The sequence below is a fragment of the Ovis canadensis genome, chromosome 8 (assembly GCF_042477335.2).
Source record: "Ovis canadensis isolate MfBH-ARS-UI-01 breed Bighorn chromosome 8, ARS-UI_OviCan_v2, whole genome shotgun sequence".
Classification (NCBI taxonomy): domain Eukaryota; kingdom Metazoa; phylum Chordata; class Mammalia; order Artiodactyla; family Bovidae; genus Ovis; species Ovis canadensis.
Window position 1 is genome coordinate 25,489,566 of NC_091252.1, and position 19,080 is coordinate 25,508,645.

Here is a 19,080-nt window from a genome sequence, read left to right on the forward strand (position 1 = left end):
TGTAGATCAGACTGCTGTAAGGATACCATCTGCACTACAAAATGGTTTGTTAGAGCCTTATACTTTTTACACAATATATTTCTTGAAAAATAATACACGTCGATGAAGAAACAAAGATACTGCAAAAATTAGTATACAGAAAAAAAGTAAAAAAAAATCTAGTTCTGTTTCAACACCTGTATAGTAAATTGCATGCGACTATCATGTTGTTACATTAATAGGAACGCAAAGCATAAAAGAACAAGAGCTACCTCTTTGCTTTGCTTAAAGAAATTAAAGACAAGTTTAACCCGAACCTGCCAAACTGTCTTCAGAAGAAAAGACATAGGTGGGGGCGGAAAGCCTCACCTCTCCCATACCCCGCAGCACATTTCCCTGAAAGCATTTTAAACATAGGCAATATATCTGTCACCTTTTCTTTTTTCTTCTATTCTGATCAACGGCAGACCTTTTACTGCACTCCCCTGCCCACTATCTCAGTGGTACGTTACAGAATAAGAGGACCCAAGTGTCACTTACCAGTTGCATGCCACAGATAAAGATAAGCGTGCACCTGCCACTGCAATAACCCATGGTTTCCGAGACCCCTGCCACAGCCAGACTGTCCCACGTCGGCCACCGTCGAGCCCCCACTTTATCCAATCAGATCGCGGGGAAGGACGGGCAAACCTGCCGAGGGCTCGGGGGCTCCGGGCTGCTGCTGCCAGCGTCCTGGGAAGTGACAGGCATTAGGACCTGCTGGCGCGGCGGCGGCGGTGGCGGCGGCAGCTCCTGCCGCGCCCGCCACACATACCTTCACTCGCTCGGTGCACACGCCGCGCCGCGGGCAGCGCCGCCCGCGGAGACGCGCCCGGGGCCCGCAGGGGCAACAGCGGCAGCCTCGCAGCGCCGCCGCGCCCTCGGGCATCTGGCCGCGAAGTTTCGCCCCCGCCGCTCCCCGCGCCGGCTCGCCCCGCGCCCCCCCCAGCGCGGCCGCCGCCCGACGCGCGCTCGCCCCGCACTCTCCACGCGCCGGCTCCGGGGGCGGCAGAAGCGCGTGCGGGGCGCTGCCCGCCTCCCTGCGCCGCCCGCGGCTCCTCCGCGCCCCGCGCTGCGGGGCCCAGCGGGCGGGGGGCGGAGCGCGGGCCGGGCGGGGGCGTCCGGGCTTCGCGGGCCCGGGCGGCGGCGGCTGCAGCGCGCCGTGATGCGGGGTCCGCGCCGCGTCCTGCAGCGGCGCTGCCCCTCCCTTCGCCCAGATGTGTTTAATCCTCCTACAACAAATCCTTCAACCTGCGCCCCGCCGCCCCCTCGCAGAACGTCGACTTCTTGCAGTCCGGCCGGGGCTACCGCCGAGGGGACCGCTGGCGGCCGCGGCGATGGGGACGCTGGGGTCCGCGGGGCGGAGAGTCCGAGCGGCGTGTCCGGAGCTTGCTGGGCTAGTGTCGGTCCTGCTCCCGCAACCGAGCCCGGAGCACTGCGCGCGAGTCAGCCGCTTGTGTGCGTGTATGTGTGTTTGGGGAAAAGGGGACGAAGAGGAAGGTTAGGGACGGAGAACGGGTGATGAAATAGTGCACCCTGGCATCCCGGCCGGCCGGAGAGCCCGCGTGGCAGAAGGCTCGGAGGAGAAGGGACGCCGCGGTTGCGGACGCGCTACTAGCCGCGCCCGGCACCCGGCTCCCGGCTCCCAAGGATCTGCAGGGGTCGGAGCGTGGAGAGTTACGGAACAGACCCTGCGCCGGAAAAGGCACCGGGTTGCTTCTGGAGTTGTGGGGAAACTGGGAACTGGGGTGGGGTGGGGGTGGGGGGCGCTTGGGAACGCAGTGAGTGCTGCTTCAGATGTTTGTTTTCACTCGAGAAATGAGAGGATCTGAGACAGTTTCCGCACTCAAGTATTTTAGCCTCAGGGGCCGTCCCGGCGGGATGTGGATTCTCGGAGTGGATGCACCAGTCCCGGGGCTGGAACGCCGGCCCAGAGCTGTGCCCCTGCTGTGGTAACCTGCGGAGAGACCCGCTTCGGAGCCCGCTGCTGCCACCTGCGGGTGGAAAGAAGCAAGCTGGTCCAGGTGGCGTGCCCAGGGGCTTGAGTGTCCGGATCCAAGGGTAGTTTGTGTGTGTGTGGTGTGTGTGTGTGTGTGTGTGTGTGTAGTTTGTGTGTGTGTATGTGTGTTTTTAATAGCCCTGAGACACTTGTTAAAGCATTTCTACCTTTCCCAGGAAATGAAGGTGTGATGTAGAGATCCACCGAGGTACTGAGTCGTTGGGATGAAGGAAAGAAAATGGTTTAAGAAACTTAAATAGCAAGTGTCTTCCCACATCCCCTGAGGGATTAAGACTGTTGAAAGCATATAAAGCAAAGAGCTTTCCCTAGAAAATGAAATTTGGCCCTACTGAAAAAATAGTATTGTGTAGGATAATTTTATGCTGGGAACTACAAATAAGGATCCCAAATGATTGTTTCCTTTGAATAAATATGACGTTATCAGAATGACGAAATAAAAAGAAATTGAATAGGGCATAGGGACCCTAGTCCCAGAAGCCTGGAACTGATTTGTCAGTTGTAGACAGCCAAAAAGATATTTGATTTGTTATATTTATAGAATATGAATATTTTGTTACTGTACTGAAACACCTACTTTTAATTGCCCTACTTACGAATAAACTTTTCTCTGCAATGTGTCTTTCAACGTTTAATTAAATCATCAGAGCCCATATGTGCCCTTTTCCATGGAAGGGCCTAGCAAGCATAACACTCGGTGAAACTGAAGCCAGAGGTATTTGGTGGAAAATGTTTCTTTCACCTGTTACTCTGTCTTTGTACACAGCTTGGATGACCAGTAGCGGCTGGGAATGTAGGTATTTTGTAGGTAGATATTGCCAAGCAAAAAGAAAACTGTAAGTTAATATTCTCTAATGCTTGAAAAGCAGAGACATTACTTTGCCAACAAAGATCTGTCTAGTCAAGGCTGTGGTTTTTCCAGTGGTCACGTATGGATGTGAGAGTTGGACTGTGAAGAAAGCTGAGCACTGAAGAATTGATGCTTTTGAGCTGTGGTGTTGGAGAAGACTCTTGAGAATCCTTGGACTGCAAGGAGATCCAACCAATCCATTCTAAAGGAGATCAGTCCTAGGATTTCTTTGGAAGGAATGATGCTGAAGCTGAAACTCCAATACTTTGGCCACCTCATGCGAAGAGTTGACTCATTGGAAGACTCTGATGCTGGGAGGGATTGGGGGCAGGAGGAGAAGGGGATGACAGAGGATGAGATGGCTGGATGGCATCACTGACTCGATGGACATGAGTTTGAGTACACTCCAGGAGTTGGTGATGGACAGGGAGGCCTGGCGTGCTGTGGTCCATGGGGTCGCAAAGAGTTGGACACAACTGAGCGACTGAACTGAACACCTACTTTTAATTACCCTACTTATAAATAAACTTTTTTATGCTTGAAGAATGCTTGAAGAAGCTGCTGCTATACTATGAAAAGCATTATGTTATCCTTTAAAATTTATAATTGCAACAGTGTATTTCTGTGGAGTCATCTATAATCCTGCAGTGGTTTCCCTGCAACCAGCCACAGCCCAAGTGGCCTTTAGGATGCACAGGTAAGCAGATAGCATAATGCTGTCTGTAGCTGAGTGTCAGCACCCCGCCCATAGTCCTTGTATTCTTGCCATTTAGAACATGGCCATCTTCTTTCTGTAGCCACCTTGGACTGCTGCAGGCTTTTTCTGCCCACAGAAGGTGTTTGGCTGGGAGTGAAGGTACAGCCTCAAGAGCAACCCTCACCCAGTAATGGATGAGAGTCAGGGGATAAATTTCCCAACCTTCTCAGCCCAGAGATGTGAAACCCTGAGACATGCTCTTGACTACATTATTAATTTCCTCACCAGCATGGAGCCCATGGTGCCCACAATTGGCCATGCAGGTAACCCACTCATCCATCCTCTGAATTAGCTTCCTTCCCTTCTCTGCCTCATCTCCCTGCTCGCCTACCAGTGCTTCCTGACATCATCCAGAAATAAACCACTTCACTCAAATCCTGTGGCAGGGCTGCTCCTGGAGACCAGCAGAAGGCACTTTAAGGGTTTTTATCCCTGATCTGACATCATCAGCACAGCGTTCTCAGAAGAGAGCCAGGGGCATGTTCAGTGTTGCGCCCACTGTTGCACTTACTGTGTGCAACCACTGCCTTACATGCTACCCCTGGTCATTTCGCTCATTCCTCATAGGAAGCTGTTGAGTTGTGCAATGCTGTTTTAAAGGCACCCTTGGTTATAGGGTTTTGTACTATCAGTGGTTTCAGACATCTGGGGGTCTTGGCACATCTCCCACAGATAAAGAGGAACTACTATTTCTTGATCACAGATGCGCATGTTCTCTGTGGCAGAATTAAGAGTATGGTGAAGGCATGTCTGTGAAACATCAAAATCTGCTTTTCTGTTCTCTCATATTGGTATTTTACTGTACTTACTTGTCAGTCTTTTAGAATTCCATACAGAAGTGATGATGTAAAATATTTCAAAGGAGGATGACACATATTTTGTTATTTTTCCCCCAGCTTTATTGAAATCATACTTTATTATCTCTAAACTTAATTCACGTCACATTTTTTAGATAGCATATAGGCTATGCCTGCTTTATGAAAACGTTTCATTTCTTAAGGTGACTGTGCCCTTCCTATTCCGTTTCCTGTTATCTCTGGAGCCTTAGTGGAGAAGACTAAAGAGGTAATTCCAACTCTCCCAGAGATGTGCATGAAGGAGAGAGAGACATCTCAAACTGGAGTGGTGGTTGCACTTTCATTCAGAAATAAAGTCACATACTATTTAGCTCTATAATGTTCTCAGGGCTTTTGTTGACTAGTCCGGTGATACAACTATTGTTAATTATCTTATTTCTGTGGGGAGGATGCCCAGGTCAGCCACATCTCCAAGACTGACCTTGGTATCCCAGGCTAAAGCATTTTCAAGGTTATTTCACACCTGTTATCTCATTTATCTGCTGGATAGAATGTACTAGGTACATAGCCATGGAGTGAGCTGCCGTCTGCTCAACACTCAGTCACCTCAACAGGAGCAAAAGCTCAAGCCTGGCTTTAGTAATACCACTGAGCAATTTCACTCTGAGTTTTACTCGGTCTCCATTCATTATGGTTTGAAAACACAAAGGCAGCAATTAAACTTTACAATTGTAAAACCAACAAATTAAATTGACTGTATATTTGTACAAACTTAGATATTTTTTTCTTATTTGGAAAATAAACAGTTATTAAGAAATGATATTTTCAAAATAAATTTTAAAAGAAAATAATCACTCATAATCCTTCCATCCACAGATAATTTTTTGTCATTTTTGCACACTTTATTTGACAAAAATGGGATTATATAATACATAATATATATGTAATCTACTTTTTTCACTTAACAATAGATTAAGAACTTATGTCAAATTATCAACTATTAAACTCATGGACTCTGCAGTCAGTTTGACTGCATAATCCAAGCTCTGGCACTTATCAACTGTGTAACCTTCAGCAAATTGCTTCACTCTCTGTATCTTAGTTTCTTTGTAAAAGGAAGCAGGGAGTTATAATGCATATATATCATAAGGTTGTTGACAGCATTAAATAAAGCACTATGTAAAGTTTTTAAAACAGTGCCTGGCCCATAGTTAATATTTTCCCGTTGTTATTTATCATTATTCTGTATACAACATAGCTTTAATGGCTACATAACATCCCAATGTAAGCAAATATCCCAGTTATTTAATTCATCTCTTTTTCTTAGACATACAAGTTTTATGGTGAGCAGACTAATGCACCCTCAAATAAGTCCACACAGTAATTCCTAGAACCTGTGAATATGTTACCTTAAGTGGCAAAAAAGATTTTTGAATATGTGATTACATTAGGAATCTTGAGAAGGGAAGAACAGCCTGGACTGTTGAGGCTCAATGTAACCAGTCAGCCCTTAGAAGCTGAGAACAGCTGGGAGGTGGGGAGAAAGAGAAGAAAATGGGGTCAGGGAGATGGAAGGTGAGAAGACATTCCACTCACCATTCCTGGATGTGCAGATGGAGAAAGTAGCTTATGATTCAAGGAAGGTAGGTGTGTCCTCTGGAAGCTAGAAAGGGTAAGAAACAGAATCTCTCGGCTTCCAGGAGGAAGACGTTCGTGCCTACAACTGGATTTTAACCAACGGAGACCCATGTCAGATCTCTGACCTAATACAAAACTGTAAGATAATTAATGTGCTCTTTTTAAGCCACTATATTTGTCTTAATTTGTCATAGCAGCAGTAGAAAATCAATACAATTTGCTTCCAGTGTTTCAATATTATACATTTTATAACATTTAAATTTGTAGGCATGCCATCATTTGCATTTTGATTATCTCCTTATTATATATTTCTAGAAGTGAACTAGTGAGACAAAGAATGAGTAAAATCATGATGCTTTTTGATAAACGGATCCCAATTTCCTCAGAGGATTTCTACAGATTTACACCTGTAGGGAGTGTGCTTGCCAGTTCCCCTATGCCTTTATCGGTAATGGACATTATCGTTTTTAAAAAACTTTTTCACCTTCCATTTTAACTTGCATGTCTTTTATGCAGTGGTTATTTATTAAATACCTAGCACATATGCTAAGATGAACTGTGGCCTAAAAATGTATCGCATTGACTCTCATTTTCCTGTGATGATTCCTCTTGAAAGTTCAGGTCCATTTCTAATAATATTATCTAATGACAGATTCTATAGTACAGGCCATAGCAATAAGAATCCATTTATCTCTGTGCGCAAAGTGCCGGCCTTCAGAGATGCTGATAAGCCAAGATGGCAGATTATGCCGTGATAAGGACGAAGAGCTGTGTTTGAGTAACCAGCCATGTTTTTGTGTTAAATGTCTTTTGAATTATATTTCTCTACGTTATTTTAATTGGTGACTTATGTGAATTTTACTTAGACGATCGAGTAAAGTACCATAAATATGCTGAGATTTTGGTACCTGTTTGCTGGAGAAAAACTGCATATATTCGCTTGAATATTATTAACTTGAACATTTTATCATGTTTACTATGAGATATTTTAAGGCATATTAATATAATTATTTTATAAAAGGACTCAGTTATTATTTTATTAATTATCTCATAGAAGACATGCAACTTCAGGAGAAAAATATCTATCCGAGATAAGAAAATGTGTATCGTCATCTTTTTATTTTCTTCTAAGTTGTATTGATTTTTTTCCTTCAACATCAAGAATTGAGAAATAAGTGTGAGGATAAGCTAGGAGCTCTAGTTGCTATTTTTGTGTAACAATCTACTCTGAACATAATGGCTTTGAACAGTGATTTTATTATGCTCAAGGGTTCTATAGGTCAGGAATTTGGAGAGGGTTCACTGGGGAAAGTGTCTCAGCTCCCCACTCACTGTCTGGGGCTACAGCTGGAGAGACTTTTAAGACGGGATAGCTCTGTGGTTGGGGCAGAGATCACCTTAAGACTCACACACTCACAAGACTGGCACCTGGGCTGGAAGGACTTGAAGACCTGGAAGGTGGCGATCACTGCACGTGGCCTCTCTTGTAGCTGGGCTTCCTCAAAGCACGGCTGCCTCAGAGCGGCCGTGGCATGTCTTACACAGCCATCGAGGGCGCCAAGCACAAGTTTCCAGCATACAAGGCAGAAGCTGCACTTGCTTTTATCACCCTGCCTCGAAAGTCCCCCAGCTCCACCCCCACCGTAGTCTATTGGTTCCAAGGAAGTCACAAGTCCCCTCTACTTAGAGAGGAATGGAACATCTAGGTGCCCACCCTCATGAATGGAGGAATGTCAAAAAAGATGAGGGACAAGTTTTCAAAGCTCTGCTTTAAAACCTGAATTATAATTAAAGGGAACTTAATATTTCCTGAAAATTGAAATAAGTAAAAATTTAAATGTAGACATCAGTGCTATTTTGTCACAATAAAAAGTTAGCTTAATACTAATATCTCAGAGAAACCAGTTGATTGAATATGAAAGAAAGTGATGCTCTGAATTAACTAAGAGTAAGAACTGATTCATGGTAATTTGACTTTGGGTTTCAATTTTGTGGAGAAGGGAAGAATATATTTCATCCGCTCAAAGGACTTCACATTCTCAAAAGCTGGTTAAAAGCTGAGATTCATTTCCTACAGTTATGAGATGAAGAGTAGAGTATTTAAACCATTCAATAGGGTAGTACTAAACAAATGATTAGTCTTTGGTGAGGCAATGGTAATAGGTACTCTACATATTTTTCTATGCAATTAAGATTCATTGCATGGCTTGAAAGCATCTTTCCTGATAATGTAGTTACTGTTCAATTTCTTTGTGTGCTATGGTTTCCCCAGTTTATCCTTCTACAATCCTAATAAATACAAATTTAATACAATATTAGAAAGTAACAAAGAAATGTTAGGAAAATATAGTGTACTTACTAACAATAGGATTAATTCAAAATCCTTACACGGTGGTATGGTTTGAGCTTCTGAAGGGAAGAAAAATAAATCCCTAAACACAGTTGTGTCTTTTTATAGTCAAGATGTTCAGTAATATAAATGCGTGCCCAGTCACTTCAGTCATGTCCAGTTCTTTGTAACTCCATGAACTGTAACCCATCAGGCTCCTCTGTCCATGGATTTTCCCAGCAATAACCCTGGAAGGGTTGCCACTGCCTCCTCCAGGGGATCTTCCCACACAGGGGTCAAACCAGCGTCTCCTGAATTAGCAGGCGGATTTTTTACCACTGGGAAGCCAATAGAAATACAATATTCTAATCAAATGTTTGTTTTCCCTTTTTGAGGGAGAAGATGGGATACTGAGTTTAGTCCTCTTTCTAAATCTGGAGGTGGGTGAAGGAAGCAGACATTTCTGGTTTACCTTCTTTAGCTGTGAGCTGGAGTCTAGGACTATGACTTCTTCGTAAATATGTTTTGCCTCCATTGCCCATCCTGGTAATGTGCAGTGAAAACAGTGATTCTGAGATGCTTCCAATAGGCTTTTCCCAGGCATTTTGTGGAAAATACGGGTATTTCTTTGATATCTTCTGAGAATGGTCTTGAGGGGGAAGGGTATGGCTGATGATCTCCCCTTCCCATGAGATTTCTGTCTTCACATGTGCCTTTTTGGAAAAACCACAGAAGCACTTACTTCAAATCATAATAAAAGTCTTATTAGTTTTAATATTGTTCAGCCCAATAACCAGGTCTGTGGACGTCACAGCATTATCATTGTATGTCTCCGGTCAGCCCCGCCAGCCTCACTCAGGATTCCCCTGTGGGGCCATACAGAATTTCTGGATACCGTCCACATGACTCAGGAGTCCAGGGGCCACTGGAGAATTGTACCCAGCCCTTCACTCTCCCCAACCACATCACCTTGCCAATTTCTGATCTTGCGGCCCCATGTCAGGGTTGTGGGGGTGGGAACTGCAGCCAAACAATTCTCCTTTAGACGCTGCCTGCAGTGTGTGGTCCATGGGGTCGCAAAGAGTCGGACATGACTGAGCTACTTCACTTTGAGTTGCAGTCTATACCCACCAGGCAGGGATTTCAACCCCACCCAGAGCAGATGGGAAGAGACTGGGAAATGCCCTTCCCTTTGTCTGCTACCCCTGCTTCTGCCACAAATCTACTTTTCAGCATCAGTTTGGTGGCTGAAAGTGGTGCGTGTCCCTCTCTTCTCACTCCCTAGCCCAGAAACCTTCTCTGAATGATGTTTTCTGTCCTTCAAGAGGGGACACTAATAGAAGATAGGGTGCAGGGAGACAGCAGCCAGCCGAAAAGGAACTGTCACACTTGAGGACAGCTGCAAGTCGAGTGAAACACAGATAATTTGCCTTTAGGGGCTAACACATGGAAGATTAGGAGAGAGTCTAAAAATTACCATCGCCCCCCTCCACCCCCACTCAAAACATTAAGAGCTGTAAGTAGAGTTGAGGGCTGAGGGCTATGGCAGTTCAGACGAGGGGAAGTTACCACCACCCGTGCGAATCAGCAATAGTTATTTGAGCTGGCTCAAGTCTTAGAGGTGGAAAAGTCACAGGTCCAGACTCAGTAAGTAGGTCAGTTTAGCTGCAACATAAGGTGCCTGGAGGAGGAGAAAAGAGGGCAATGACAGGTCTGAATGTGAGTCTGAAGAGCTGGACTTTATTGAGTAGGCAATAAGAGGCTTCCTGTAATTCTTGAGCAGAGAAGACGAGCTATGCCCTAGAAAGATTCACCTTGGAGATGTACATAAAATGAATGGGAAAGAAGGGAGTATAGGTGTAGGGGACCACCAAAAACTAAAGTCTTAATCATTGCTCCATGTTGTATATACTAGGGCCAAGATGTCTAGAATATTTTTAATGTAACATTTCAGATGGTTCCATTTCATCTATTTTTTTAACCATTTGCAAAAGTAAATGCATATGATAAATTTGATACTGTTCAGATTTTTGGAAATATATTTTAATATTCAAAGGACAAGGAAGCCTGGTGTGCTGCAGTCCATGGGGTTGCAGGGAGTAGAATACGACTGAGCGACTGAACAACAAGAAGAATTAAAAAATACACACTCCTTATCGGTAGTTATAGTCAAATATGTATCACTATATTCAGACCCAAATATATCATGAACTTCCATTCTAAGTAAAACGGGGAACACATTTTTTGTCTCTCGATAACGTTGTTGTACCTTAAACTTAAACGTACTCACACATGTGAATATACTTATACAAATAACTTATTTGGCTTTTAATATATTCCCATTAAAATATAACTATCTGGATGAAAAAATAGGAATTAAATGTTTTCAGTGGCAATATATAATTAGGTGTCAGCAATGGACGAAAGTGCCATTCTAAAGTAATAAACTATAAAACGTGTTTATGATGTTGGGGGTATAATTAATTTAAGACAAAATTGGTGGGAGTTAACAGTACTTAGAGTTGTTTGTATTTATTCTAGTAGAGCTATAGTAATGCCAAATTATGATAGACATGCCATGGTTCCTATGAAGATGGAATGCCAAATGCTTCTTTTTCCTTTTCTCCTATAGGATTTCAAGATTTGATTGCCTAAGTGACATTTACACTGTCACATACTTTTGTGAAATGCCTTATGTTAATTACAGTTTTCACATTTTGCATGATGACAAAATTGTCATATTGTCTAAAGCTTGAAGTATTTTTAACTAAATAGTGGTTTCTATAAAGAGGTCTTAAAAGCAGATTTTTCTTCAGAAAAACTGTAACCAAAAAAGCAAATTTTGGAAAATGAATAAAATATATCCAATATATTATTATATCCAATAAAATATATCCAAATTAGAAAGGAAAAGGTTAAATTATCTGTTTCCAGATAATATGATCTTTTGTATAAAAAAATCCTGAAGATTTCACACAAAAATTTCTTTTGGAAAGGAATTCTTCTCCTTTCTTTCTTTTTCCCCTCCCTTGCTCCTTCCTTCCCTCCCTGTTTATCTTCCCTTTCTTTCCTTCCTTTTTTCTTTCTTCTACAATTTATCGAGTGCTTATCACATTCCAAGCACTGAACAAATTACTTTATTCTCACTAATTTCTCACATCTGTATCCGAAATCATTATCTGAATTACATCTTACATTGACATTTCCATTCTATAGAGCAGAAAACTGAAAATGACTGAGATGAAGCAATTTAAAGATCAAGGAGTTAGAAGAGCCAGTTTTTGTTGTTCAGTTGCTCAGCTGTGTCCAACTCTTTGTGAACCCTTGGACTGCAATACACCTGGCTTCCCTGTCCTTCACGATCTCCTAGAGTCTGATCAAACTCATCTCCATTGAGTCAATGATGCCATCCAACTATCTCATTCTCTGTCGCCCACTTCTCCTCCTGCCCTTAATCTTTTCCAGCATCAGCGTCAGAGTAGAGGTCAGTTCCCTGACTCCAGCACAGACCTTCTGAGACACAGTGTAAATGCCAAGCTAGGGCAATATATGAAACCCAGGCTTTGGGGACAGCCAGCCCTGCATTCAATAGACCGCTTTGCTGTTTATATCTTCTGGAACTTTAGACATCTCATTTAATATATCTAACTCTGTAACTATCTATAATATGGGTACAATAACATAGTACTTACATCATATGATTGCTGGAAAAATGCAATGAAATAATATAAAATGTTCTAAGACCTCAGGGTAGTTATCACTTGCATGGCATTATAGAACAATATTAAATTAATTATAGAAAAACATGTATTTCCCTTTAAATTTTGTAAATTCTCACTTTCTCTCTTATAACCTTACACCCTTGCATTCTAATCCCAAACCTGTTAACTAACTTACCATTACCAGTGCTTGATAGTTGGTTCAATTTTCTTCATCATCGTACACAAGCTTACATCAAAGATGTCTGAAGCCAGAAAACCATTTTTAGACCAATTAATTGTGTAATAACTGCTTTGCTTGAAAGCCCAACAAGCTGATTTCCCCCCTACTTGCAAGCATGCTAAATGAACCACACCAAAATATTTGCTGTAGGCAAATAAACACAGCCACATATTCTACAAAGAATGTTTATAATATCATGCAGAAGGTCAGATTCAAACCAACTCCTAACACACACTGTGGATTTAAGAGGTACACTAGTGATGTTATTCTAAACTCACATAAGCAGCCCGTATCCTTTCTGGTGGAATTTACACTGCCAACAGATGCTGGTCATATCTATGGCTCTGATTCTCCACAGAAGTCATTGCATCATTTCTGCTTCCACTGCTTCAGTAGCCAAACCTGGATCTAGAAAAAATGGACAGCCTGTTTTAGAGAGGCCACTATACACACCACTTAGTATTTTTACTGAAACTCCTGGGATATTTTTTCTGACATAGTTGGTAGTTAACACTTTCCTTAACTAAAGAAGCATTAACCTACTTGGACTTTAAAGTATGTAGTCATACAAGCAACTCCTGCAATTCCAGAAAAATAAATGACCCAATCAAAAAATGGGCCAAAGAACTAAATAGGCATTTCTCCAGAGAAGACGTACAGATGACTAACAAACACATGAAAAGATGCTCAACATCACTCATTATCAGAGAAATGCAAATCAAAACCACAATGAGGTACCATCTCATGCCAGTCAGAATGGCTGCGATCCAAAAGTCTACAAGCAATAAATGCTGGAGAAGGTGTGGAGAAAAGGGAACCCGCTTACACTGTTGTTGGGAATGCAAACTAGTACAGCCACTATGGAGAACAGTGTGGAGATTCCTTAAAAAACTGGAAATAGAACTGCCTTATGACCCAGCAATCCCACTGCTGGGCATACACACTGAGGAAACCAGAATTGAAAGAGACACATGTACCCCAATGTTCATTGCAGCACTGTTTATAATAGCCAGGACATGGAAGCAACCTAGATGTCCATCAGCAGACAAATGGATAAGAAAGCTGTGGTGCATATACACAATGGAGTATCACTCAGCCATTAAAAAGAATACATTTGAATCAGTTCTAATGAGATGGATGAAACTGGAGCTGATTACAGAGTGAAGTAAGCCAGAAAGAAAAACACCAATACAGTATACTAACACATATATATGGAATTTAGAAAGATGGTAACAATAACCCTGTATGTGACAGCAAAAGAGACACAGATGTATAGAATGATCTTTTGGACTCTGTGGGAGAGGGAGAGGGTGGGATGATTTGGGAGAATGGCATTGAAACATGTATAATATCATATAAGAAACGAATTGCCAGCCTAGGTTCGATGCAGGATACAGGATGCTTGGGGCTGGTGCACTGGGATGACCCAGAGGGATGGTACGGGGAGGGAGGTGGGAGGGAGGTTCAGGATTGGGAAAACGTGTAAACCCATGGCAAATTCATGTTGATGTATAGCAAAACCAATACAATATTGTAAAGTAATTAGCCTCCAATTAAAATAAATAAATTTAAATTTAAAAAATTGAGTCAAAAAAATTAATAAAGTATGTAGTCATTCTTAGAGCCTAGAACATCAAGAAGCGGGTTCATTATCCTCCTAAATAATTCGCTATTATCTAGAACTGCTTTCAGGCTTTGGTGATAAGCTCCCAATTCAAACAGAGTGTCCAGTGCTTTAGTGGAGCTCAGCAGAAATTCCATGAACCGCAGTTGACGCTTTGCTGGCGGAGACTGGTGGGCCATCCTGTTGTCTCATACTTTCCTCACACCGGACACTAGACTAAGACAAATTAATCACCACCATCACATATGCCTGGAATGAGATAATTTGCAACCCTGTAATAAGTACTCTGGCCACCTCATGCGAAGAGTTGACTCACTGGAAAAGACCCTGATGCTGGGAGGGATTGGGGGCAGGAGGAGAAGGGGACGACAGAGGATGAGATGGCCGGATGGCATCACCGACTCGATGGACGTGAGTCTGAGTGAACTCCGGGAGATGGTGATGGATAGGGAGGCCTGGCGTGCTGCGATTCATGGTGTCGCAAAGAGTCAGACACGACTGAGCGACTGAACTGAACTGAGTAATCTGTGGAGAGGGAGAGGCAAGCTCCAAGAGGATTGTTCTAAAGCTGTTTGGTGGGAGTTCCCAGGCCGTCCAGTGGTTAAGAGTCCATGCTTCAACTTCAGGAAGTGTGGGTTCGGCCACTGATCAGGGAACTAAGATCTTGCATGCCACACAGCATGGCCAATAAACAAATAAGTTTAAAAAATAATAAATTAAGAAAATGTTTTAAATTAAAAAAAGAAAAAACATAAAGCTGCTTGATAAAAGAAAACTGCCTGATCTGACTAACAGGGATCGCAGATGTAATTCGTAAGATTCACTTGGACTTGACCATGAGGCTGGAAAGAGAAGGTGATGTATAGCATGAGATTTACCTAGTAGGAGCATCTGACAGGGAAATAAAGCCAAGGATGTATGAGGATGACTGCAGGACACAAATAGCAGAAAAACAGATCAGCACCATGGTCCTGATGCTTCTCTAGCGATGAGACTGAAGTAATGTTGTCACAGCCCCTTCTCGACAAATTCCTCATTTACTCCCTAAAACTTACACTGTACTGATTTCTTCATTAATCATCCATCATGATGATTTGCGTGATATGCTCACTTTATAGATGCTAAAATCTTTGAAAACCTAAGTGGCTTAAAATTCCAAAGACATTTTGAAACCCTTTAGTTCTAAACTTGAAAATTACAGTACTCTTAACAGAAGTTCACACTGAGCTCCAAGCATGTCTATATGTTCAATATATTCTGTTATGTTTAGAGGATAGAAAATTGAAGTGAAGACCTTCTTTTAGTAATGATCGTTTTAATGTCTGCTATCACACTGGGTAAATAATGCTGAGCTCTCAAATTTAGCCATGAAAAGTAATCATTTTTCAGTACAAATAGGCAACTTTCCATTTCAACTTCCATATAAATGCCTATAGAATTAAAAATATTGTCCTAAAATGCATTTCGAATGCTTGGCTTATTATGATAATTCCCAAAGATCATATCTTTGAGAGTTATCCTTAACGATCACTAATTTTCCTTAAAGCTGTAGACATTTCATCTTGGTCTAGAATAATAAACACTGTGTTCTTCCTCCTTGACTCTCATGGTTAGTGAAAAAAAATTTTAGAAGAGTTAAGCATGAAAAAAGGTAATGCATTAGCATTAATCTAATAAAAATATATACATTTTTTAAATGACAAAGTTAGTCATACACTACGCGAGGGGAGGGGGGTACCTGTGTACCACTTCTTATGTTTCGGCCTTTTGGTGAGAGCTTCATGATTATATCACTGCTGCCCAGCTCTGCCCTCTCATCACTTCTCCTTCTGCAGGACGTGAATAGGAAGTTCAGAGGAGAAACTGGACCAGTACAGCCCAGGCATTCCTCACTGTGAGAGAAGCCAGCCTGCCCTCATGCACCAAGCCCTAAATTTTACATAGTGGCTACCATATGGGGAGGCTCAGCCATGCTCGAAGCTTGTTAAGTAAGCTTGTTCAGTATCAGGAGTCTCACCTTCCTACAGACATATTCTCCAATACCAACTTTATCGGTAATAAAGGTGTCGTGTTGGCTTTAAATTGCCTGACTTATTGAATTATTTCTCAGTTGACACTATTTATTAGGCCTGTGTCACCACCAAGCAACTCTGATTTAGTTACTTATTCCTTCAAGATTATGCTTTGGTCTGAAAGGTGAAGGGCTTGTATTTTATTTTCTACACAATAATGGACTATTTGGTGAATGTATGTGTGTGAACATAAACAGTAAAGCTTAGGAAACAATAGAGGGTGGGTTTATGTACTTGGTAATGATATTTTGAGAATCCACTATGTGCTAGGAACATTCCGGATAGTGAGATTTTGGTAGTAGAAAGATAAAGTCCCTGCCTGTATAGCATCTACTTTCCACTGAGGGAAAGCAAATGATAAACATGTCATTGTATACAACCTACATACACAGGCCACTAGCTGGTAGTGATAAGAATACTTAATACGATGTTTTACAAAGATAGGGTAATCCTTTAGATAGGATGGTTAGGGAAGGCCTCTCTAAGGAAATAAAAGTTGATCTAAAACCTAAATATGTGAAGTAGTTGTCACGAGGCTATCAGAGAAAAAGGATTCCAGACAGAAGAAATAGAAACTCCAAAGGTCCTGGGAGGACTCTTAAAGGCAACGGGAAGAAAGATGACCAGAGTGACTGGAATTTAACAAATGGGAACTGAAAGCAAGAGATGATGAGCCTGGAGAGGTCGGCGGGACCTGGATCATGAAAGATCTTGTAAGCTATAATTGATTAAGAAGATTTTATTTGGAAATGAAATACACATGTATTGGACTATTTAAAGTTTCAAACGTGTGTGATCTTAATTCAGTTTTTAACATTTTCCTTTGGCTATTCTGGTGGAAAGGATTACAGGTAAGACTCAGTTGCAGTGGCTCAGGCATGAGACAGCAGCTTGTTTAGGGTTGTCCTTGATGGGAAGTAGGAGCGGGCAGATGTGGGAAATCCGGGGGACTAGAGTCGAAAGTACTTAGGCATAAATGAGTTGAATCTGATGAATTAAAGAGGAGGGTTGAATCTTATGAATTAAAGATCTCTCCTACATATTTATCTTGAACACCTAGGTGAACATGGGTATAAAATCCAGAGATAGGAAAGGCTTTCAGAGGATCAAGCTGAGTTTTATCTTGCACAAACAGTTCTGTTTGTTTCCATACGTTTGCGGTGTCTTTTAGACTGCCAAGCTGAGATACCAAGTAAGCAGCTGGATATATGTGTATGGGTCTCAAGGGGAAACGTCAGGGCTAGAGATATTTTAGCTGCTGTTCTTTGCTGCCATGAACTAGAGAACTTCTGGAGAGTAATGACATTAACACTATAAAATATTGCGCATGGACATATATTGTTTGACCACCATTATGCTGAAAGCACTATACATCTCTCATCTGATTTAATTCTCACAAGAGTATCATATTACATACGGAAAAACTGAGGTTATAAGAGAGTAATAGTTTGCCCACAGGCACAAAGTAAGTGGTACACCAGGCCTTGAATTCATGTCTTTCTGATTTCAAAGTCCATGTGCATCAGAACAAAATAAAAAGTGCTGGAGACACCTTTGCCCTCCATGCTCTTAGGAGACTGAGTTTCATTTGTTATGTCAGTTAGCTGTATGACCTGTAGCATATAATCAGCAAGAAAACCCTTGGAGCTCAAAGGTTCTGTGTGTTTGATTTCAAAGCTAGTAAAGAATAAGCAATATATAATTTTCAAAGGACAATTTGTGGGGAGATGAACACCTTAAGAACTGGGGGTGGATAATATTCAAGGGTTCCTAACCTAGTATCCTGAGCTTTTATCAAATTATCTAAGGAAGCTGGCCATGAATCTCAGTGTGCCCAAAGCAAACTTAACCAATGTGTATTATTCCAGGATAATTATTAATAATGCCCCCTTTAAATCTCAAAAGTATCCAAGTTTAGACAAATTATACGGTCACTCAGTACTTAGAGATCTTTGACCCAAATGCTCAAGAATAATTGGTATTATATCAGTTCAGTTCAGTTCAGTCACTCAGTTGTGTCTGACTCTGTGTGACCCCATGGACCGCAGGACGCCAGGCCTCTCTGTCCATCAAAAACTCACAGAATTTACCCAAACTCATGTCCGTTGAGTCGGTGATGCCATCCAAACGCCTTATCCTCTATCGTCACCTTCTCTTCCTGCTCTCAATCTTTCCGGCGTCAGAGTCTTTTCAAATGACTCAGTTCTTCAAATCAGGTGGCCAAAGTATTGGAGTTTCAGCTTGAACATCAGTCCTTCCAATGAACACTCAGGACTGATCTCCTTCAGCATGGACTGGTTGGATCTCCTTGCAGTCCAAGGGACTCTCAAAAGTCTTCTCTAACACCACAGTTCAAAAGCATCAATTCTTTGGCGCTCAGCTATCTTTATAGTCCAACTCTCACACCCATGCATCACTACTGAAAAAACCATAACCTTGACTAGATGGACCCTGGTTGATAAAGTAATGACTCTGCTTTTTAATATGCTGTCTAGGTTGGTCACCATACAAGGTGGCTCAGACAGTAAAGAGTCTGCCTGCAATGTGGGAGACCTGGGTTCAATTCCTGGGTCGGGAAGATCCCCTGGAGAAGGAAATGGCAATCCACTCCAGCACTCTTGCCTGGAAAATCCCATGGACAGAGAAGCCTGATAGGCTACAGTCCACGGGGTTGCAAAGAGTCACTGAGTGACTTCACTTTCACTTTCTAGGTTGGTCATAACTTTCCTTCCAAGGAGTAAGTGTCTTTTATTTTCATGGCTGCAGTTACCATCTGCAGTGATTTTGGCGCCCAGAAAAATAAAGTCAGCCACTGTTTCCCCATCTATTTGCCATGAGGTGATGGGACCAGATGTCATGATCTTAGTTTTCTGAATGTTGAGCTTTAAGCCAACTTTTTCACTCTCCTCTTTCACTTTCATCAAGAGGCCCTTTAGTTCATCTTTGCTTTCTGCCATAAGGGTGGTGTCATCTGCATATCTGAGGTTATTGATATTTCTCCCAGCAATCTTGATTCCAGCTTGCACTTCTTCCAGC

The 19,080-nt window shown here is 42.3% G+C and overlaps 1 protein-coding gene across 1 annotated transcript in view; it reads right to left on the minus strand.

The window, feature by feature from the left end:
- NKAIN2 (sodium/potassium transporting ATPase interacting 2) overlaps window positions 1–1,006 on the minus strand; it is a 1,202,246-nt gene extending 1,201,240 nt beyond the window's left edge. The window contains exon 1 of the mRNA XM_069599113.1: window positions 520–1,006. Coding sequence (XP_069455214.1) covers window positions 520–573 — 54 coding nt within the window. The 5' untranslated portion in view covers window positions 574–1,006. The remainder of the gene's footprint in view (window positions 1–519) is intronic.
- Window positions 1,007–19,080: the final 18,074 nt, after the last annotated feature.